This window comes from Sceloporus undulatus, chromosome 3 (assembly GCF_019175285.1).
Source record: "Sceloporus undulatus isolate JIND9_A2432 ecotype Alabama chromosome 3, SceUnd_v1.1, whole genome shotgun sequence".
NCBI lineage: Eukaryota > Metazoa > Chordata > Lepidosauria > Squamata > Phrynosomatidae > Sceloporus > Sceloporus undulatus.
This window is the reverse complement of record NC_056524.1, coordinates 246,468,516-246,493,011: the sequence shown is the minus strand read 5'-3', so window position 1 is coordinate 246,493,011 and position 24,496 is coordinate 246,468,516. Positions and strand designations below refer to the sequence as shown.

The following is a 24,496-nucleotide window of genomic DNA, read 5'->3' as shown; positions in this document are numbered from 1 at the left end:
CAAATTTTCACTTTAACTACATGAAGCGATGTACCTGTAAATACATGTAGGCTGTGCATATGATATTGTAATTAAAAAGTATAGCACATATTTATTTAATAGATAGGAGAGGTTGTTGTTGTTGTTAACTCCCTCGAGTGGACCCCAACTCATGGTGACCCTGTGTATGAGACATCTCCAAGACACTCTATCCTCCACTGCTCTGCTTAGGTCCTACAAATTAAGGCCTGTGATTTCCCTGACTAACAAACCGTCCCTAAGAGGTGGCTCTGCACTGCCCCTGGAAGCACTGGGTTGGGAATGCGCAACCACATGCCATGCCCCCAACCCGGCAATTCCACAGCACAAAAAGAAGCTGCAAAAAGTGGCTCCTTTTTGTGCCTCAGTAAGGGCACACTAAACTCCGCCACTGTGGCTCTTCCACAGCTCCAACGCTGCTCCAAAGATGCAGTGTGACACCTCCCACTGTGCGATGGGGCATGCGGCATCATGCTGGCATGTGGGCAGAATCAGGGCGTGCGACATTCAGTTGCAACCCTCCCTCTCTGCCCCCCATGCTGGCATTTATCAGCAGTCTGTTTAGGCCCTAAGTCTATCCACCTACCATGCAGTCTTCCTCTCTTTCTGCTACCTTCTACCTTCTCTTGTGCTGTTGTCTTTTCAAGTGATTGCCATTTCTTCATAATGTGGCCAAAGTATGACAATCTCAGTTTAATTATCGTGGCTTCCAGGAAGATTTTAGGCTTGATCTGTCCAAGGACTTTGTTATTGTTGCATTATTCATATGGACTCTGTTGTTGTTGTGTGCGTTCAAATCATATATTATGTATATGGACTTTATTATAGTTGTGTGCCTTCAAGTCATATATATATATATATATATAGAGAGAGAGAGAGAGAGAGAGAGAGAGACTTTGTTATATATAAGGACTTGGTTATAGTTGTGTGCCTCCAATCATATATATGGAGTTTGCTATTATATATATAGACTTTGTTATTGTCGTGTGCCTTTCAGTGATATATAGGGAATGTGTTATTATACATATGGACTTTGCTATTGTAGTGTGCCTTGCCTGCAGGTCATATATATATTGAGTTTGTTATTATATATATGGACTTTGTTAATATATATATATATATATATATATATTGGATTTTGCTAGTGCTGTGTGCCTTCAAATCATATCTAAGGATTTTGTTTTATATATATATATATGGACTTTGCTCTTGTTGTGTGCCTTCAAGTCATATATATGGACTTTGTTATTATATATATATATATATAGAGAGAGAGAGAGAGAGAGAGAGACTTTGCTCTTGTTGTGTGCCTTCAAGTCATATATAAAGACTTTGTTGTGTTTTATATATAGGACTTTGTTGTAGTTGTGTGCCTTGGGAGTCATCCTGAAACCTTTGACATCTCCAAGCCTTTCCACCTTAGGCTCTTTCTTGCCTGGCTCTTGCCTGGGGTGATGGAGGAGGAGGAGGGTGGAGGGTGCAGGGGGTCTTCCAAAAGAGATGGCCCTGGTCCTCCATTTGTCAATTGTGTCCTCCTTTGCTGGGGAGCCCCTTTTGTGCCTCCCTCCTCTCCTTCCAGGGCTGGGCAGGGAAAGGGCAGGAAGGGGAGAGGAAGGGAGGAGGAGGAGGAGGCGTCTGGCTGGGGCTGGAGGAGGAGGAAGAGGAAGAGGAGGAGGAGGTCCTTGGGATGCTTTTGGTCCTTTTGGGAGCCTGCTGCTGAGTCTGACTCCTTGCTCTGGCGTCCAGGATGGCAAGGCTGTGGGCTTGCTTTCTGCTCCTGGCGTTCTCCTTCTCTTCCTTTGCCTCCTCCTTAGAGGGGGACCCCCAGAGACCCCTGAAGCTGCTCTGGAGGGACCCCTTGCTGCTCCCTTCCAGCTTCTCCCCGGCCTCCCGAGCGGCCCAGACGGCCCTCCACTACTTCAATTACCAGCTGGGCTCGCCTAGTTCTCTGCGGGCGCTGGGTCAGGTCAAGAAGGCGTCGGTCAAGGTAAGGAAAGAGCCCCGCGGAGGGCAGAGGAAAGAGGAGGAGGAGAAGGAGACAGCAAGCCCCTTCCTGCTTCTGCTTCTGCTTCCAAGCCCAGAAGGTCCCAAACTTCATGAGCAGTGAAGGGGCTGATTGGTGGGAGCTGGGAGATCTATATTATTATTATTATTATTATTATTATTAATTTACATACCGCCTTTCCAAATGATCAAGACGGTTTACAAATCAGATAAACAAATAGGTCAAATGCATAAACAGGTTGCATCAGCAAACGCATCAAATACACGAACAAATACCTAACATTGGTACAAACTAAAATTCCATCCCTTTCCCCTGAACTAAGAAAAACAACAATCATCAAATTGCAATTTAAATTAATTAAATGTTTAAAATACTGTAAATTAAAATTTTAAAATAGGCAGGCATATATTTATATATTATATAAAGTCTTTGAAGATGGTTTGTATTTTAATATATTCTATTCTATATATATATATATATATATATATATATAGTATTATATATATATTAATTTATAATTAATATATATATATATTATATATATATATATTTAATATATTATAATATACTTTAATTTACAATTGTTTTAATATATATGTATATATATAATATTTTAATTTATAATCATTTTAATCTTTAAAATTGTTTAATTGTTTCTTTAATTGTATATTAATGTATTTTAATATTTTGGATTGTTTTTATTTGTTTTTATTTTTTAAAATACTCTTTATTTAATATAAAACATAGAACCACTGCTCACACATAAAAATCAGACAAAACAAAACATGCGACACATGCTTAAAATCTAAACAGAAAAAAGACTAATGTTTAAACAGACTTCCTTTCTTTTCAAGTGCTGCTGATGTATTTTACTATAAATTTTTATCCTGAAAAAATGCATCAAAAAGGGGGCGAAATCTACATAATTTTTAAATTAAAAAACCCAAATAGTAGTGAATATGTAATTTGGTATTTTTCAAAATGTTCTGTTTTGTTTTTAAATTGTTTTGTACTTGTTCGCCGCCTTGAGTCCCTATATTGGGAGAAAGGCGTGATAAAAGAAAATAATAATAATAATAATAATAATAATAATAATAATAGTCTCTTCCCCCCTCACCCCCCCCCCCAAAAGATTAACCCCTCTCAGATCTTTGGACAAACCCAATCCAAAGAAACCTTCCAAGAAAAGATCCAGGGGTAGCTGTGTTGGCCATTTAACAAGTATGTTGTGCATTTCAGTTGTCAATAAAAGCATCACTGATGGAGTTTTATTTTTATTTTCCATTTCCAAGAAAAGAGTTGCCTTAGGGTCACCATAAGTCAGAAAAGACCTGAAGGCACACAGCAACAATATGTGATTTTTGGTGGCATTTTCAGGCTATGTGGCTCTCTTCTAGAAGAGTTTATTCCTGACGTTTCTCCAGCATCTGTGGCTGCGATCTTCAGAAAATTTATATAATAACTAATGTGTTCAAGATCTGAGAACTAGGCTTGGGGATCTGTGTGAAGAAAGGCAAGGCACTCTGCACATCATCCCAGTCACAACAATGTTCCCACCACTAACGTAGGAGGAAAATTTGATCTATTTAAAGTTAAACTTGATTTAAAGTTTAAACAGGGATTATCTTGTGAAAATCACACCATTACTATTAAGGCATGATTAAGGTTTTCCCACAATGAAGTCATTATCCTAGGAATAACCAGGCAATAAACACTGGCAAATCATTCATGGGGTTTTCCTGTGAATGTTTTGCTGCTGTTTATTGCCTGGTTATTCCCAGGATAATGACACTTTAATCTCTTTTTATCACGACGTCGTGTGAAAACCTTTATCGCTATTTCACAATTTACCTGGGATATTCCCGGGATAATGGCAGTTTAATGGCAGTCGTATGAAAATCTTAATCATGAATGCACAATTTTCATGCAAGAACCCCCGATTAAACTTCCATTCTTCCCTATGTGATAAATTTCTTAGTGCTGAGGAGAGGCAAGCCTGGATGGATCTATCCATCTTTCTGAATGGATTCTATCCATCTTTCCTTTCCTTGCCCTTTCTCTAGATTCTCTAGCTCCCTGAAGTTCTTGTTTGGCCTTTGTTGTTGTCAGTCTTCAAGTCATTCCCAACTTATGGTCACCCTAAGGCCTAAGTTTAAAAGTGCTTATTCCCTGTTTAAGTAGTGAGGATCACAGCTTTACAAACTGGGGCATTTAGAAAGAATATCAGCAAAGTAGCTACTCTCATTTAGGGTCACAAACTGTTAGTGTGTTCTGTGCCTTCGAGTCATTTCCAGCTTATGGCAACCCTAAAGCGAATCTATCATGGGGTTTTCTCGGCAAGATTCATGCAGAGGCGGTTTGCCATTGACTTCCCCTGAGGCTAAGAGAGTGTGACATGCCCTAGGTCACCCAGTGGATTTGCTGGCCAAGCAGGGAATTGAACCCTGGTCTCCAGAGTCATGGGAGATTTTTATACCAGCACTTTACCTCTGGTAAAACACTGGTAAAGCATTTAGGAAGTGTGTGTGTGAAAGTCAGACACACTTGCTAAACATCAGGGAATCGTTTCCTCGCCTTCAGTGTCCCTGAATCATTCGGGAAGCAGTCATTTCCCATGAACGCAAAATTTCCGTTCATGGGAAATGACTGCTCCCCAAATGATTCAGGGATGCTGGAGGTGAGGGGACAATTCCCTGATGTTTAGGAAATGTGTCAGGCTTTCAGACACATGCGCTTCTTAAACGTTTTACCCCATGATAAGTGCTGGTGTGAAAATCTTCATTGTCCCACACTCAAAACACTACACCACACTAGCTATATCCACAGCCTTAGTGTGCCAACATTTATATTTTGCCTGGCTGAAACATTGCACATTTTGTAGCAAAGAAAACTTCACTCGCTTTCAATTTTGGGGGAAGAAAGACTAGAAAATGTCAATACCTCGTTGCTACTGTTTCAGTGACAGAGAAGTGATGCCAGAAAAGAATTGGCAACTCAATTCATTTTGTGGGTCATGGCACACGATTTGCATGCAGATTGTCAGTGTGACAAATTTGCCTTTTGGGGCATTTGGCCAAAGAGTCTGTACTTTTTACTTTTGGCAGAGTTGCACTGGGGGATCTAGAGATGAACACAAGTTTTCTCCTTGCAAGTTGGCACTTGGTGTGTGAGAAGATTCTGGTGAGGGTTTGTTAGTACTGTACAGGCAAACTCCATAAGACTCAGATGGAATGAGAGAGTTCCAAAGAAATTGGGGAGTCACTAGGGTTAGTGACAGCAAATGGCACTTGTCACAAGGAACTGCTAAGGAGCTTTCATAGACTTGAGTCACTGAGCCCACTGTTAATGTGCATGAGTGCCTCTCTTTCAGTTTCCCTTTTCTCAAAGCTTGGACAAATTATCTTTTTGGTCTGCACTTCCCAGATTTTCCCTGACGACCACAATGACCAGCCAAAAAGAAGAGAACTAGTGTCTTGGCTCTGATTTTCAGCAGTACTAAGCTATGAGTCCTCTCTTCCAAACAGCTCTTTGTATCAGAGAAGGGGCAGAATGCCCCAGACACAATGGCCAGTCACTGTGCTGGTGTTTGGATTCACCAATAAGCGTGCATTTACACTGTCAAAATAATGTACATTCGTCCGTCCACATTTGCTGGGGTTAGGGGTGAAGGACCTCCATGAATGTGGAAAAACCACAATTAAAAAACCACTATTCTTTTTACCTGACAGAACACTTCTCTAGGAATCTCCAGGTCCTCTATGATCAACATCTGCCAGAAGTTGATCACAGAATCATCCTGGAGGACCTACAAATGTCTAGAGAAGTGTTTTGTCTAAAAATTTATAGATCCTCCAGGGCAACTCTATGGTCAACCTCTGGCAGAATTGTATTGCAGGATCTAGAGATTCCTAGAGAGAACGTATTAATCAAATCTGCAGATAATCAATCCGCAAAAGTCAAAGCCACAAATGTGGAGGGCCAAATATAGTTTGACACCATGTTAACTGCCATGTCTCCATCCTACAGAATCCCGGGGTTTGTAGTTTTGTGAGGCACTAGCACTCTTTGGCAGAGAAGACTAAAGACCTCGTAAAAGTACAAATCCCAAGTTTCCATAGGATGGATTTACAGCACTTTCAGTGGTGTCAAACTGCATTATTTTTACAGTATAGACACACCCTTATTAATTCATCATTTCCTTTGACGAGTTTTGTTTCTAAAAAAAAATTCTTCAGGGTGGGAATTATGAACCACTGAGACAGGCAGGGAACTGAACAAATCATAGCTGGTGGATATTTCATCTTAATGGCCTGAAAAGTCACATGCTCTCAGCCTCAAGTGAAGGCAGTGGCAATTCTGAACAAATCTTGCCAAGATAGCCCCATGATAGGTGGAATATTTGGATTCTTTTGCTTGACTTCAAACACTTAGAATTTTTTGGCTGATCTGAACAGAAGCAGTCTGCCCAGTGCTAAGCTGTTATGGCTCTGGTGAATATTTGTGCACAGAGGGTGGGCAAAATACTTTATCTGCTTAATTCAAATAACTTGAGCTTTTGCATAGAGAAACACTGACCTCCTTTCTTTCATTAAGCTGTATTTTGCAAACACAAACAACAATAAAAATACTATTTCCCTCTGCAGTTATTTTCCCATGAAAAAAGTGTAACCATCTTTGAGATGTTTGTATTCATCCATGGGATGAAGACTGCATGTTATTTGGAATCTGAGCCCCGCACCTCTCTGTTAAAGAACCAAGTTGTGTGAAATCATAAGCAAGAACATCCACTATTGAGTTAACAAAAAATAAAACACAACAATACAAACATAAAAGCATAAACAAATTTAATCATTATAAGCTAATTCAAAGACACAGCTGTTTTAGCCTGTATTGAGTCCCAGTTCTGGGAAAAGAGCAGGATATAAGTAAATACAAGGCTGATACTATCCTGAATCTTTGATGAATCTACTGTCATTAGTTTCTTTGGATGTCCTATTCTGTTATTATAAAGGAGATTTTTGGATTTGCCAAAAACAATCATCTTGTCATTTCTGAATATTTCCTTCTAAATGTTTGAAATCCAGATGTCACATTATTAGGCATCCTTTAGCCTGACTTTGTATCCACAGCATCTATCTAAAAACCTCCTCCAAAGGGGTTTTGCTCAGTCTCTGGAGGAGTTTTTAATGATTCAGGGAGTTGGATGGGGGACTGAAGTGAGAAGGGGAAATCATCTTTTTTTATCCCACTGAAATGTCACTTCCACCACTTCCAGAATTGCAGACCAGGATCCGGTCACGGTTATATCTTACAGTTAATTCAATGCATGCCTATGAGGATGTTTCAAACCATATTGGAAGTTAAGTGGTTTGAGTGCTGGACCATGACTCTCGAGACTAGGGTTCGAATCCCAGCTTGGCCATGGAACCCAAGTCACATGCTTTCAGTCTCAGGGGAAGGCGAGGGCAAACCTCCTTTGAACAAATCTTGCCAAGAAAACCCCATGATAGGGTCCTTAGAGTTGCCGTAAGTTGGAACTAAATGAGAGTAGCTACTTTGCTGGTATTCTTCCTAAATGCATCCTTCCCTAAGTTTTTGATCCTGTTAACAACTTAAACAGGGAGTAAGCTCCTTTAAACTCATGGGACCAACTTTTGTGTAAGATTGCACATTTTACAGATGTTGTATCCCTTGCAGTCTGTGAACATGTGAAAGCTGAGTTGTCTGCCTTTTGCCTGCATAGTTACAGAAAGTTCATGCTGAAAATTGTTCACACATTCCCAGTGTTTCTCGTAACTGACACTGCAGTAGATAAAACTGCAAATCCAAAGATCCATTACACACTCCAAACATAGCTTGTGGAAATTCAGGTCTCTGATACAGCTAATTCCAAGCTGATGAGTTTAGAAAAGTTACATTTTTCAAGTACAGTGCTAGAATCCCCCAACTGGCCATGCTAGCTGAGAGATTCTGGGAGTTGTCCTCCAAGAAAAATAACATTTTCTAGTTTTTGATTCTGTCTTAAATGTATATGACTTCGCTCACTTGTAACAATTCTCTCACCTTTCTCCCCCTCCAACCTCACTTTTAAAAACTTCAGAAACTACCCTCCAAACAGTTCATAACTGATGCTTTCAGCATCCATCATCCTAAGATCTTCTGTGAACTCCAATCTCTATTTGAGTGTTCAGTCTTGTACAGTATTGCATTACAGCAGTCTGAAAATTTGAAGAAACGTCTTTTAAGCAGGCAGCAAAGTGCCCGAGGCGACATTTTCTTCCTCTCTTGTGTTACAGAGGTGTTTACAGGAGAGGAAAAATACACGAGTAAGCAATCTCTGTAATATTTTTACAAAACAAGCCAGCTGTCTGGCTGGGATTGAAGGAGAGTGTTTGTTAACATTTTCAGTCTTTGGACTTCTTCAGAAGTATGTTTTTGGATACAGTTTGATCCAAAGCAGTTCTTCTAAGCAAAAATCCACTGCTTTGGAGAGGAAAAACATAAACGCAGCAGCACAATTGCGTGTGTTCAAAGAGCCTATTCAGTCCCGGCTCTGTTTTTGATGCCAGCTTGGTATAAATCATTGCCAGCTACAGGAGCTCCTGTGTCTTTTGTATCTGCTTGGCATAGAAAAAACATGGTCAGTGCAGCTTTGCCAGGCTGTACATACCAGGCATCTCTTTGGTACAGGCAGAGAAATCCTTTCGGTTAAGATTTGACAGTTGCTAGCCTTTAAATAAATAAATTTAACCCAGGGATATTTACTGCCAAGTCTTGAGCCATATTGAAGGCTCTCCTTCTTCTTCTTCAAAAATATGCTGCTTATACTAACTTTTTCCAAATGTGTATGCATGTACATGGTTTTTATCTCAAATTGCTATGTTATTTTAATATGCTTTTAGTTTATTTAACTTATTTTTTACTGTTTTAAATTTTAAATGGTTTTAAATCAGGTGTGGGCAATTGTGGAGGGGGCCGCATTAGTTCCTTGGAGGGCCACACTGGCTCCAGCAATAAATAAATATATAAAATGTTTTTGACTTAAAAACCTGTAAGGAATGTGGGGGCATTTTAACCATGTTTTAGCTTTTGAATAAAGATCTTTCCTAAGCCTACATTTACCCAGGGAACTGGCAGAATGTGATGGAAATGTACCCCCGCTTGGAGGCCCAAGGGTTTTCTGGGCATGCTGAAAATGCCCTTCCCTTAAGTGTACAGGTATCTGGCGGCATTCTGAAGCAAATCAAATTGGGGGAAAATGCAAAAAAATATGTTAGATGCCTGGGAGGTCCTGAGAATGTAGCCCCTGCACTTTCCCCAACCCTGCTTTGAATGGTTAAAATTGACTTAGGTTGTGTACTGCCCTGAGGTCCTATGAAATAGGCTGGCTTATAAATATTTTAATAAATCAATAATTAAATGAACTAAGAAATCTTTTGATACCTTTAAGGCTATCAAAACTTGCCTCAGAAAGTTAGCATCCAAATACCATGGGCTTGACTTCAAGATGCCACAAGGTACTTGGTTGCTTTTGCCACAACCCTTCTGGGAATGTTGGCAATGAATTGAGAAAACATTTTCAGAGGTAGAGTTTCCTTTATGGGGAAAAAGGGAATTTGCCTTTTGCAAAGCCATCACACTAGATTCTAATTTTTAAAGGCTTGTCCAGTGTAACTGTCTTTTTAAATTGCAGTTGTGCTGTGGGATTGTTGTGTATATATGTAATGAGTGCAACAAGATCTAGGGTGGGTTGCACCAGAATCCTATCTAGTCCATCATTTTGTTCTGATAGAAGCCTATGGGAGTCCCACAAGCAATACATGAGACAAGCAAGTGATGATGTTTAAAGCCCTAAACAGCTTGGGATCTCTATACTTGAAGGATTTTCTCTCCCTATATATACACCTGCCTAAAGTCTGCAGTCCTGATTTTGTATTCCACTATTGAGGGCAATGTAGTGTGAAAATATATGATGGAGGAGGGCCTTTTTGTTTATGGCACCCCAATTGTGGAATGCCTTCCTCTTGGAGGTCTGATCAGCACCAATTTCAGTTTTTTCTGGCACCAATTGAGAACATGGCTTTTTATTAAAGCTTTTGGGACCTAATTACACTGTTGTCAGGCTTTTAAGTGTAATGTGTTTTGAGCCAGTGTGGTGTAGTGGTTTGAGCATTGGACTACAACTCTGGAGAAGAGGGTTTGATTCCCTGCTCAACCATGAAAACCCACTGGCTGACCTTGAGTGAATCACATACTCTCAGCCTCAGAAAACCTTAGGGTTGCCATAAGTCAGAAGTGACTTGAAGGCACACAACAACATCCTATTTAAACTATTCTATTGTTTTAATCTTCAATTGTTTTAAAATTGTTTGTATTGCTTTGTTTGCATTCTGCCCCAATTTTCTGAGGGTGGGATAAATATATTTAAGTAAGTAACTAAATGAGTGTGATAACACCCACCTGCTCATGGTCTCTACCAGCCAGTATTCAGAGACATATGACTACACCACATATGGCATAGTCTTCTAGGTAATGCATACTGCCTTTGATACAGAAAGTGATATATAGTCATCATGACTATTCATTATGGATACCAATATATTTGGAAATAATGAGTTTAAAGGAACAATCTACTAGTTATGTTTTTTGTTAACAAAGGTGTAATAATGTTACATTTCAGAAGCAATCTAAGAGCAAAGTTACTTTGGTGGTCTCACAAATAACCACTTCTAGTTGTTTTAAAAAGTTACTTTCAAGGGAATTTTAAGAAGCATTTTGACAGGACGTTTTCAAGATTTATGCCATTCTCTTACCACCCTAGGCTCCCTTCTCTTAAAAAGTAACAGAAAGTAATGGAAGAATAACTAGCAGCGGAACAAGTAATGTAGCAAGTTATTTTCATTACCTAAATGTGTAGCAGAAATTGGTCATTTTTTAAAACATAGTAATGAAAAGTAATTTCCAAATCTGTGCCTCCCAAGGTGAGAATCACAGTAGCCAGCATGTCTCATTTTGTCCATCTACACATTTTGTGATTCACCTTCTAAAAAACTCTGTCTCTCTTCCCTGCTTCCCAATTTATTTTTTACTGAAGTAGCATTGCAAAGTAGGGTAACTCTAGGATGTTGTTTTATCATGCAGGAAATAACCTGGTTTTGTGTCCACAAGCCCGTTGCTGACTTTGCTGTTGTATGCTTCAAGCTGGTTTTGACTTAGCATGATCTTGTGAATAAGAGAACTACAAGAGACCCTGCTAAGCTCTGCTCTGATCTTGCAAATCCAGGGTTGTGGATTCCTTGATTGAATCAATCCATCTGTAATGTGTTCTTCTTCTTTTCCAACTGCTTCCCACTTTAGCAAGATCTATCCTCTTTTGCAATGAGTTATGTCATCTCATAAGCCTGAAGTATGATAGCCGCAGTTAAGCCAATTTGGCTATACGGTAGTTACTATAACCAAGTAGAAAAGAGACAAGATAAAATATTGCATTGTGAGGTCCAAAACACACTGCAAAAATAATCCAGTTTGAGACTGCTTTAACTGCCCTGTCTTAGTGCTAGGGAATCTTGAAAATTGTAGTTTATTGTTGCACCATAGAAGGCTGAATGTCTCACAAAACTATAGTTCCCAGAATTCCCTAGCACTGAGCCAGGTCAGTTAAAGATGTCTCAAAATGGATTATTTCTGTGTGTTTTGGACTATATGGCCATACTAGTAGGTTGACTAAAGATTCTCTCAGCTCCTATTCAGCTGCACAGAAAGAGTAGTGTGTATCATTCCTTGATAGACTCCATTGGTTACATCCTCATGCTTGTTCTGTAAAACTATGAATAAATGTTTCCTTTGGGGGATGATGGGAGAGTTTTCTTCTCACTATAAACCCTTTTAAAGTCAGAAGAGAGAATGAATTAATATAGTAGGTTATATACTGGTACCTTTGCACTGGTGAAACTAGTATTGTTTTTTCTGTATTTGTCAGATCTCTCTTGGACAAGGGTTGCATTCTGTAAATGATCTGATGTAGCGATATGAATACTTGAACTTGTCAGGCTTTTTCTTGGCATGCAGCAATTGGATAGAAATCTAATCTGGTGTAAAATTTGGCTGCCTTATGATTCTTCTGCTTTCATCTCCCTTCCCACACCCCATGTTGCTATGTGATGGCTACTGCTGCCCAACAAAGAGCTCAAAAGGCTTAAGCCCATTATTTGCATTGGAGATAGCCCTGTGTTCTCACTCATGGAATGTAAGTCCCCATGAGTAGATCTGCATACATCTCTAGCCTCAAAACAAGCTTAATGTCTTGGCCTTGACTCCTGAGCTAGTGATCTTAGCAGCCCAGGAAATTAAGGCATATATCAGGATGGAGAATGTTTGGTCTTCCAAATGTTTGGACTCCAGCTTCCAACAGCCTGTGCTAGATGATTAGTATTAAGTCCAATGCTGGAAGGCCAAAGGTTTGTCAGCTTGGCCCATAGAGTGGATGTCTGCTTTTCTTTTCTTTTCTTTTCTTTCTTTCTTTTTTTTTTTTTTTTCTTGTGTGTAAAGTTAATTTTTGAACTACAAATCCTAGCATTCCCTAGCCAATATGGCAGGGTTGCCATAACTCAGGACCTCCAAACCGGGAAAAGTGTAGGAAATATGATTAGGACACTTTTAATGGCGCCTCCATTTAAAAAAAAACGTGTCCTACATTTCATAATGCAATCGCTGGTGGCCCCACACACTCCTTCTCGGCCTCCGAGGAGACCGAGAAGGAGGGCTCTGGGCCTCTGGCGATCACCAGGGCCTGCCCTCCTTCTCGGCCTCCGAGGAGGCCGGGAAAGAGGGCGCGGGGCCGCAGGGAGGCGGGGAGGGTGGTGCGGCCGCGCGCAGGAGGCGCCACCTCCCCCTTCGCCTCCTCCGCCCAAGGCCTCGCTGTCCTCCTCTTCCTCCACGCAGCCATGCCAGGTGGAAGAGGAGGGCAGCGAGGCCCCACGGGTTGCAGCGCAACCCCGCTGCAACTGGGCTTTTTCCGGTTTTTGGCGGCACCCGTGACGTGAGCGGGCAGGTGCCGCCAAAACCGGGAAAAGCCCGGTTGCAGCCAGGTTATGGCAACCCTACAATATGGTCACGGGGGTTGGAGAGTTACAATTCAAAATAGAAACTCTACTAAGTAAACTAGTAAAATATTCATTTGTGATTTGTTTTATAAAATGCTTTTGTATAGAATTAATGGACAGCAGCTGCAAGAGATATAACACTAGTTGAATTATAATTATGCCAGGGAGCCTTGGCAAAAAAGATGTTAATACTTTGTGCTTTCATTTCAGCTAATTAAGTTTAAACTCTGCACGAGTCAGGTCAAACTACAGTTGGCCCTCCATATCCACAGATTCTTTATCCACAGATTCAACCATCCATTAAAATATTCCAAAAATATATATATATATATATAAATTCCAAAAAGCAAAACTTGATTTAACTATTTTATAAAAGGGACACCATTTCACTTCACCACTGAATGTAATGGGACTTGAACATCCATGGATTTTCATATCCACAACTGGTCCTGGAGTCACAGCAGATACCGAAGGCCCACTCTATTGTATTACATTAGCTATAGTTAAGCAGCCCTTCCAAGCTTATCTCTGTGACATTGGGCTACAGTTACATAATTAGCAGCTAGCCAGTCCATAGGTGGGCTGATGGGCATCGTAGCCCATAAACATCTGAGGAAGCTGGTTTAATGGAACAAGCCAACTTGAAACCATTGTTTCCAGTCTTGGCTTGTTTCACTGGTAAAAGGGTTAGGATTATGTCTTGGCCCAGCCATGTCTATGTGAGAATGCAAATAAATGTTTAAAAACCTGGTATTAGCCAGCTACAGTATAATAATTAGGAGTATGTCTGAAACAAGAAATCTGTAAAAAAATTGCTCTGTGGTGGAAGATTAATCTGAGAGAAGTAAAATGAGCCTGCAAGGCATTTCCTTCCTGGTGAAGAGGTTATAAAACAAGCAGCACATTGTCAGACATGAAATTCAGTCTTGCAAGCAGACTTGGCATTTCCCCCACACCATCCTTATCAATCAAACTGCATCCTTTGGAATGGGTGGCAAAAAGGACTCTAAAAATGTACTTGCTGTGTTGGGCAACAATTCAGGAATCAGAGCACTGCTCTTCACACATGACAATCTTTAAATGACTGAACATGCAAAATTAATGCAGATTAAAACCTGTACACAATGTAAACTGCTACATAAAGCTAAGTAACTAAGGGTTCCAACTCATTAGGCAGTAACTGGCCTGACTCACTCTTGTAATTGTAATAACAGTCTGCTCTGCAGAAATCAGATGGTGAAGCTTTTCACAGCACTGAAATAAATATTGTCACTTGAGCAAACCGTGTATTGCACAACTGCTGTAGGCAAAAGCTATAAAGACCAGTTGAGTATCTAGCAACACACTGCTTATTCATGGGCTTGAATATTTTCTCTGAAGAGGCTAGCTACAGATGCTGGTGAAATGTCAGGAAGAAACCCTTCTAGAACATGGCTACACAACCCAAAAAACCCATAAAAAACTATGGATGCTGGCCATGAAAGCCTTCGAATTCACATCTGTGCAGTGTTTGCAGAATTGTAACCTATTTCTGTGTGTTTCCATTATGAGAACTGGGAACATGAAATGGAAAATCAAATGTAAAAGGAACTCAACAAGTCTACACAAACTATAAGTTTCATCTCACCCTAGTATACATAAGACCACTAGGCAAACCTGCATATTAGCAATCGATTGGGAAGAGGTGAAATTAATTTATTACAGGGTAGCAAGTGCAGAAGGAAGGAAGAGTTTTCAGCATGGCCGGAGGTGTTTTGAAAAGAAGCTGGTTCTTTTAATCATTTATTAATAAATCATTGGTTAGTTAGCAGAGTCTGGTGATGTTCCCTGCTCACCCAGAATCTGTAGCCATATCTATGTTCTTCCCAAACTATTTTGCAGATTGAGCCAAGGAACAAGATGCACAGAAACAAACTGAAATGGAAGCTGAATTCAACATTGGTGGTGGGGCACTTTCCTTCAGTGGCCAGTCTCTGGCAGAATGGCTGGGGAAGCTTCTGCTGCTAACCTTCACACACACACACACACACACACACACACACCTGCCATCTGAAGCAGTTGCCTCATACTACCAAAAAACCTTGGCTTTGTAGCTGGAAATTTTCTAAACACATAAAATAGATTATGTAACAAATACATAAGCAAAGCCTGATTTATAAGAAAAATATCTATGCCATAACTAGATCTCTCCCATTGAAATCAAAGGGACATAACAGTGTACTGTGTACTTATAACTGTAGTCCAACACCATTGTTATTAATAAAGGGTCTGTGCAGACTAGCAGTTTGGGCCAGCTTGGAGACAGAGTCAGGGCACAGCAGCTCCATGATGCATGCCCTGGCTCTGCCCGTGGGCGGTGTGATGCCACTGGGCAGTGTCATGGCGCTCCTCCGACGCTGCGTACATATGATGCAGTGCTGAAGGAGCGCCACCAAACCACGCCAACGCGGCTATCGCACCCTTTTCAGGGCGCAAAAAGGAGCCACTTGCAACCTGCAAAGGCCAGATCGGGGCCACAGCATGTGGTTGTCACGGCCCCAATATGGCTGTAACAGAGAGGCTCCAGGCCATTATAAATCTTCCCTGAGTGAGAAAAAAACTGAAAGTTGTAACAAGGTCAAGGTAGAATTTGGAGCATGGGATCATATAGACAAGGAGCTCCAGTCTATAATGTTTACCACAGACTTAAACCTTTTGACTTACACAGAAATTAAAGCCACAGTATCTATGCAGGCTAGTCTGAAAGAAATAATCAAGCAGAGAGACCCATTTATCGTCTAACTAAAAAGATTGTATGTACAGCACTGTGTAAATTTACAGCGCTTCATAAATAAAGGTTAATAATAATAATAATTTAAATAATTTCTGACTTTCTAATTGTTACATTTCTTCAGCATATTATCCATTTGTACTGCAATAAAACAGAACCTCTCTGGTAATACAGGCCAGATATCTTGTTTTATGGGAGGCATATTTGCTCAGGAGAGCAGCCATCAAATTCAGGATACGCATATAAGAATACAGGCAAAATAATTTATTTGAAGACTTACCATGTATAAGACACCGTATATAAGACGTATTGAAGACTATTGCCCCTAAAATCTTGGGTAGACTTATAGAAGGGTCAACACAGATGTATTGCTTAGGAAGGTCCTATAGCAAGCAAGCCTGATGCCCCAGTCTCCATTTAATTCCTTTCCCCTCCAGTCCATTTGCAAGCCTTTGCATCCTATGGGGAAAACTCTCCATTGAAAAGCAGTTGCCTGGTCCGTTTTGCAAGCCTGTGGAAACAACTCTGCATTTAAATCCACTTGTTTCCTAGAGGTCCAGAGGAGGAGACAGAGGGACGGAAGTGGTATTTCCCCCTTTCCTTCCTTCCTTATGGCCCCCTATGTTGTACCTTCGAATTATCCATGGGTCATATCAAAATCCAGGATTTTGACCCTGAAACCTTCCCTTGACTTATACGTGAGGTTGACTTATACACGAGTATATACGGGTAAGTGTCCTAGATTTCTAAAAGCAAAACCCAGTAGACACTGGCAGTAGATATTAGGCATAGCCTGTTTCTTGATTACAGGGAAAGATGATTTCCATGGAAAGTCTACTTTCATGTTGTTTATCCAACAAGACTCTAAATATTCATAACTGAAACAAAAATGGACTGTACGCATATCTTAGATTACAAAGGGGAGAGAGGGAAATTGAGAGAAGATCCAAGTATTCCTCTTGACTCTTACTGGCACCTGCCTAAATGCTAACATATAGTTCCAGTCTTATTTTATTCTTTTGTTATTATTCCAATCAAGAATGTTAATAAAGTGCCTGACAGTTATAGCATTCAAATAAAAACAAAGATGCAATTATAACATAAAACCAAAGTCACAACACAAAGTGTATCAATAAAAAGAAAGGGAAAAAAAAACACCATTGACTGTAGCTTCTGGAAGCTAAAAGTCTAAAACATCTGGAGGGCCAAAGCTTTCCTAGTCCTCGTGTAAAGAGAACATTATGAAATACTGCACAGAGTACTATTTGTTGTTGTTGTTGTTGTTGTTGTTGTTGTGGGCCTTCACGTCATTTCCAACTTATAGCAACCCTAAGGTAGTTCAATCATAAGGTTTTCTTGGCAAGATTTGTTCAGAGGGGGTTTGCCTTTGCCTACTTCTTAGGCTGAGAGAATATGTTTTGCCCAAGGTAACCTAGAGGGTTTCCATAGCCAAGCAGGGATTTGAACCCTGGTTTCAAGAGTCAAAGTCCAAAGCTCAAACCACTACACCTCACTGGCTCTAGAGCACTATGAACATATTATGTGTTATTACTATTTGATCTGGTGCTATTACAATTATGTATTGTTTGTTTACTTATTTAAAATGCATTAAAATGCAACCTTTAAAACAAATTCTCTTGCAGAATATTCCAGGTGTTGGACAGAAATATTTCCTTCAGTTTTCTACAAAAGATCTTCAGACTGGGGTAAGTTTATGCCATGAAAGGAGAAATTTATTTTGTTTGCTTTTCTATTGGAAAAACTGTGATTGCAGTGGGCATACTGGCTGGAAGACTCTGGGAGTTGTCATCCCCCTAAAATTAATTATTCCAAATTCTGGCTGGCCTATAGCTATGGGCAGCTGGCTGTCCAGGGTGCAGCTGTGGGCCACATGTTTGATGTGGAACCACCTTTCTTGAAAGTTATTCTTTTTTAAAAAGTCAGCCCTTGGATGGGACAAGTGATTCTGCATAGAGATTGTGGTATTAGGGAGGAGGGGCTCTATATGTCTGCTGTTTTCCTGTTGAAAAAAGGAGGGAGGATGGGTGATCTGTTTTCCTAATGAAAATCCCCCTTCCAGTCACTTTTTACTTCCAGTGAAGCATTTTTATTCGGAATATACTCTTGGGAGCCTTTCATACTACACAATTAGAGCAGTACGATTCCACTTTACCTCCCACGGAAACATCTTTTGGAATCTTGGAATTTGTAGTTTAGGAAGGAGTATTTTGAATCCTAAACCAGAGAGATCTAGTAATTCACCAACCTACAAACCCTGGGATTCCATAGGATGTTGCTATGACAGTTATAGTGGAATCATAGTGCTATAACTGAACAGTGTGAGAGGACCCCAGGATTAGAAAGTGAACTGGCACTGAGTAATAAAGAAATGTTCAGTTTGGAAATTAAGTGTCACATTCTGCCATTTGTTTGATTTCTTAAGCAAAAACTAGGCACATGCTTTGGTTCTGTGTTCTACCTGAAGAAAAAACCCAAGCCAACAGTTGAAATAAGTTGCACCCACAACAAGAAGCCAGATCAGCGTCTGCAAGAAGACTACAGCTTGTACCTAAGCATTAGAGGTATATCTATTCCAAAGGATCTGTCCTGGTACTTTTTCAGTCAATTGACTGAATGCAAAAAGCAAGTGTTTGCAACTGTTACAGTCCTACCTGATAAAGAGATGCTTGACAGGTTTTCCTGAATAATTAATTTGTGGCTGTGCTGTGTATTTATGCATGCAAAGGGATATACAGAATAAAGAAAGGGATATACCAGAAAGTATATCTAGTAGACAGTTCTAGTAAACCAAAGCAGTTTCCCCCACATATTTTTTCCCCTGTGAGAAAAGAAGACAGGTAAACAGTTGCTGGAGTTTAGGGATGGAGAAGAAATTTGTATACCTCTCAAGACTCCTTGTAAAACAAGAAGGAACTTTCAATGAAAATCACCCATTTTAATATGCTCTTGGTGAGCTTAACTTATTCTTACAATATATTTCAGTGAAATAAGAAATATCGCAAATCACATGTGCCTTTACAAAAGGCAAACAGCTAAAAATGCACTGATCAGTGGTGAAATGTTTACAAAAATGTGTGTGTTACGAAGAATATGTACCAAAAGTACCTACATTCGGAAAGGCGCACAGTGAAAATGTGCACAAATTTCCACGCAAGAAGGGGGAAATGGTCTTGTAACCGGATACAAACAAAGGATGGGGCATGAATGCAGATGGGGCTAGGAGAAAGGCAACAAAATTGAGACTTAAGAATTTTTCATGTCCTTAACTTGATTTTTTTTTTTAAGGAATTCTGTTATTTTAACTACTTCTCCCAATATGAGTTCCAAAAATCCAAAAAATGGAGAGTGTTATAGTGGGTGAAGTTGGGCCATGCATATTTGGCCATCCTTGGGAGTAGGCTGTGTGGGCAGTGGGGTTTCCACTCGCTTTTGGAAAAAGGATAAAGCCTCTTTTCCCGGCCCATCTGCTCTGGCCCATAGACTGTGATAGAGGATTCCAGGATGGATGTGTTAGTGATGGCAAGGATGTTAGCCCATTGATCCTTCTGTGTCTAATTGCTCTCTATCTAAGTTGCACTACATTGGGATCTTGGTATGTGCAGGGGATCCATTTCGGATCCCCCCTGTGGATATCAAAATCTGCGGATGGTTAAATCTCACTGTCCCCAGTGGTGGTGCAGGCACATGGCCATAGCACCATTAGAGACAATGGGACTTCAGGCGAACTGAGGGCCTGCCGTCCACAAGTGCTGAAATCTGAGGATGTCAGGTCCACAGATAAGGAGGACCCACTGTATACCAAGGAAAGAAAGAAAGAAAGAAAGAAAGAAAGAGAAGCAAGCCAAACCAGGTTTATCTAAGGTCGAAACCATAGCAGAAATAATCTAGTTTGAGACTGCTTTAACAACCCTGGCTCAGTGCTAGGAAATTTTGGAAATTGTAGTTTTGTGAAGACATTTAGCCTCTTTTAGAAAGCTCAGGTGCCACAATAAACTACAATTCCTAGAATTTCCTAGCACTAAACCAGGGCAGCTGAAGTGATCTCAAACTAGATTATTTCTGCAGTGTGCCTTGGATCAATGCATACCATAGGAAAATGGGTATATGATAGCATAATCAATCTACATTACATCCACCTTCACTTAATGTTTAGAATACCCATTTAAACAAAACACCCACTTGTATTGTCATAGGTAATAAGGCTCTGCTCCAATGTCAGCTTACAGTAAAAGGCTATCGTTATCACATTTCAACATTTTCAAAACCATTCTCTTTTTCTGTCCTTGTCAGATAATAATGAGCCCTCTCTCGATCATCTGTGGGCTTTGGGCACAGTTGGAAGTAGTTACATTGCATGGGAGAAGTCAACCAAAGACTCGAGCTACATCATGACACAAATCAAGAATGTGAAGCAGTGGGTAAGTGAAGCTACAAAATTAAAGCATGAAAGCTTGTGGGCCTGCTGAAGTTTAGTGTACTGCAAACAGTTTGGCTTCCCTGTCATATGTCTGAACCTTGTAAGCATTCATTCCTTTCTGCTGCAAGATATGCCATTATTAGGAATCTCAATGGAGACATGAGGCACCCTTCTACACTATATAATTATAGCATCTTGATTCCACTATAGCTGCTGTGCTTCCATCCTACAGAATCCTGAGATTTGCAATTGAAGGAGAAGTATTTAGAATCTCAACTAGTGCCTCACCAAAATACGAAGCCAAGTATTCTATAGGATGTAGCTATTGCAATTGAAGTAGGATCATAGTGCTATAATTGAGTTGCCTGGAAAAAAAATGCTGTTTTTTTCTGTAGAGAATGTCACTGGCCAAATAATAAGAGTGGGCAACTGCAGATGGCCTGGGGACCAATTTTCTGCCCTGGATCACTTGCATTTGAGGAGGTGTAGAAGTGTACCGGGGGGGGGGGGGGGGGGCAGTGTCACAAAATGAGGAGATGGTCACCCACTAAAATTCTGTCCCCTAAGTTAAATGTTCCTTCATTCTCCAAATTTCTAGCATTGCAATAGCTTAAAACTTCAGTTAAGCATTTAGAAATAGAGTTTTAGGCATCCAAAGTTACCAAGAAAGTGCGAGCATAGCAAATGTAAGAGTTGCAGATGTGGATGATTTTCAGTGTCTCACTCTCTGCGATGCTTTAAGTTAGGGAACTGAAGGAAAATTTCATTGGGGGAGGGAAGAATTCTTATTTGAAGGAAGGCAATGCCTTCATTCCCCCCCCCCCCAGCTTCCTCCCTGGGTGGGGAGAGGAAGAAGTATGCGGACAAAGTGTATACTTACATTCCACGAAGCTGATGTGGATCTTGCCAATGTACACTTCCTCAGTGCCAGCATGGATGACAGCCAGGTGACAACTGTGGTAAAAGAAGCACAAATAAAGTGGGTGAGATGTAGGAGTAGCCACTTTTCTCTTTTTTCTTCTTCACTTATTGCTGCTACAACTTTATTACTTTTTCTAATGATGTCATAAAGTGACTTGTGATCAGGAAAGCATCTTATAATAACATGTAACTCCCAGCTTATAAAATCATCTTATAATAACAATGAGATAAGTTCTGAATTGTTCAAGTTCGTCATCAGGGGCCTTCTGCCAGGGCTTTCTTCCACATAAGGCAAAGCGTGTGGCTACAAAAGGGATGGTCCTTTCAATGGTGGTGCGCTATCTATAGAGTGCCCTCCCTAGACAGACTCACCTGATGCATGTATTATGGCTTGTTTGACATAAGATGAAGGACCTTTATGTTCTGCAATGGGAAGTGGTAGTGGTCATCCAATCATTTTTTAAAAATCTAAATTCTGATCTAATGTTAGTCACAGCTTGAGTTACAACTCTTGAATACCAACAAGATGTCGTTTTCAAATACAGTACAGCTTTTATTTTGACTGATCATGTTCATTTTAGCCTTTTCTTTTCTGTGCAGAGAAGAGCTGATGAGTCTCTTGAATTTGATTACAGTGTTCTGCTTGCAAATGATGTTTCAGAGGTAAGAACGCCGAGGATCCTTAAGATGTCATCTTCTGCCTAAAGTCAGAGAGGTTATGCAGCAATAATCTAATTTCTGTAGCTCTGTTTGAAAAGGAAGGCTTGCGAAGGAGCTGACAGCCTGAGCTAAAATCAAGAAGAGCCTCCCATATCACTTGCCATGATTTTCCTGAAGTGGCCTTTATCTGAGTTACTGCCTCTCAGCACCAGCAACTCTCCTACAAACTGGGCACGATAATAACAGTTTACTTTACAGGATTATTATAAGGATCATCAGCTGGGATCCAGTGCAGTATTTCCACTGATAAAATGCTTCTGTCTGTGGTGTCTGGCGGGTAGGCAGTCCCTCTCCCAATTTCATCCAACCCACATCTGCATTGTCAAAAACTGTTCTGGCCTCTATCTTTTTTTGTACAGTGTGTGGGGGTACAAAAGGGAGGAGAGGGAAAGGATTTCGGTCATAGTGGCCAGTGTGATACTGGGCTCAGGGAATGTATGCAAACACTGCAGCATGACCCTGCATATGTTTACTTTCAAGTGCATGCAGTGAGAAAGAGGTGTTGCTTTCCCTCCTGATTCTTCTGACAGTGGTTGGGATCCTGATTGTAGCAAAATGGTCCATTACGTTAGCGGTTGCATTGTTCTCACATGCTTGCCAAAGGAGCAGTCTCTGGAGCATGTCTACTGGTGGCGCTTACAGACTAGATGTTCTGTGAAGGGTGACATAGAAAATTGGTTTTGCAACAGGCTTAGAGCTAGCAGTCTTCTCCTCCCACCTTCCAGAACAATATTTTCTCCTTCCTTCCCCAACTGCAGCTGCTCTCATGGCTATTTTCATCTCGCTGCCACTGCTTCTACAAGTGGTTGTATGATAGCAGAGGAACCCATCTAAATCTCAGCTGATTTTGGAAATATTCCTACTGGATCCTGGCTCATGATCCTTACAGCAAACTTTGTGACATGGGTAGTCAGACCTGATAGGGCCACATACATCCCTGCACAAACATTTCGAAGAAAATATCATCTGAAGGCCTGGTTGAAATGTATTTAAATTGTGTCTAGGGGGCATAGGGGAAGAGTGTTTTAGTTTTTCATGACTTGGTTAGAATGAAGTCATAAAATAGCAGAAGAGATGTAGCAAAATTGAGCCTCACACCCCCACAGAGGGCATTTGGGGACACTTTTTTTTAAATGCTTTACAGCACTAGTAAGGTAGATTGCTGTTATTATGCCCAGAATGGACACTGGGCATAATAGCACCAATTCCATTAAATTTAATATGGTTTGATCTTTAGAAAGCAGATTTGGGATTTTAGCCCTCCATACAGTGCCCATCTACCACTGAACTCCATGGAACTTTCAACACTGCTACACAAATTCTGATTATATTTTTTTATATATTTCTCCAGTCTCTTTCCTGCCATATGCGCGTTGTCTGGAACCTTGTTCAACCTATGAAAGTGAAGTATGTCTGCTCTACCGAAGATGAATCTTCAGGGTTTGGTGAAGGATCTGGAGCAGAACTGGGATCTACAAGTGGTTTTTTTATTGAGCCAGAAAGTAATTTTTAAGTAGAGTCAATGCTTATGTTTATAAAGATGTAAACATTTTTACAAAGGCTTAGAGCACATGTTATTAATATGTCAAAGTCAGTGTTATGATTATTATTCTATGTAAATTGTTGCAATAAATGTACTTGGAAGTTTTGCACCACAGTCGCCCCTCCATTTTCGTGGACTTGAAGTTTTCAGTCTTGATTATTCATGGAGGGGTGAGCCCCATTGGCTAAAATGGCATGCACAAGAGAGAGAGCGGCCATTCAAACCAATGGGGCTTGAATATATTTGAGTTTCCATTTTCCAGATCACCCATGAAAATGGTGGGCGACTGTAGTTGCTTTTTTCCGACTATGAATACTACATACTCTTTTTCTGGGTAGTTTCATATGAAGAAAAAGTTTCCTCCCCACTCTTCCTAAACCATTTTTTTCAAATTGTTTTTAATATATGTAAGAACTACTGATTTGTCTCCCAAGTTTCTGGCACTAGTGGGGTATCCTGGTATGAAGAAAATGTTAATATATATGATCAAAAGTTTTAAAATTTTTAAAACAGCCATTTTAAAGGAATATTTGTTGAGATATTTGATGGTTACTTTTAACTTATACCCAATAAATTAAGTAGTGAAGCTTTTTCCTTTTTTCTTTAGTGTCTTGTTTTACATTGATTGGATCATTTCAAAATTATTTTTCTGTGTTGCAGGAAAGAGACTTTGAACAAATCATGAGAAATAAATACTGATGATTAACTAGAACATGATATATTTTCTGCGTTATATACATCTTTGAAAGTGATTCATTCCTTCAGTATTTAATCTGGTGTGTGTGTGTGTAGATGTGAATTTTTTTCTTAATAGTGCTGGAGATGGATAGACTTAACCAGCACAGTTGTAGAATCCGGGCCTTTTTACACAACAGAATTACAGTCATCCCTCCCGATTTGTAGACTTAGAGCCCGTGGTCTCACCCATTCACAAACAGCAAGTGGGGAGGGACAAAATCGCACCACACCCAGGGTGCGT

The 24,496-nt window shown here is 40.3% G+C and overlaps 1 protein-coding gene across 1 annotated transcript; it reads left to right on the top strand.

Moving 5' to 3' along the window:
- Positions 1-1,699: 1,699 nt before the first annotated feature.
- Positions 1,700-24,229, top strand: RARRES1 (retinoic acid receptor responder 1). The gene is made up of 6 exons (XM_042455979.1): positions 1,700-2,005; positions 17,539-17,601; positions 18,339-18,477; positions 20,207-20,334; positions 21,855-21,917; positions 23,326-24,229. Exons 1-6 carry the CDS (start codon positions 1,766-1,768, stop codon positions 23,485-23,487), a joined length of 795 nt encoding a protein of 264 aa, XP_042311913.1. The 5' UTR covers positions 1,700-1,765; the 3' UTR covers positions 23,488-24,229.
- The last annotated feature ends 267 nt before the right edge of the window (positions 24,230-24,496 follow it).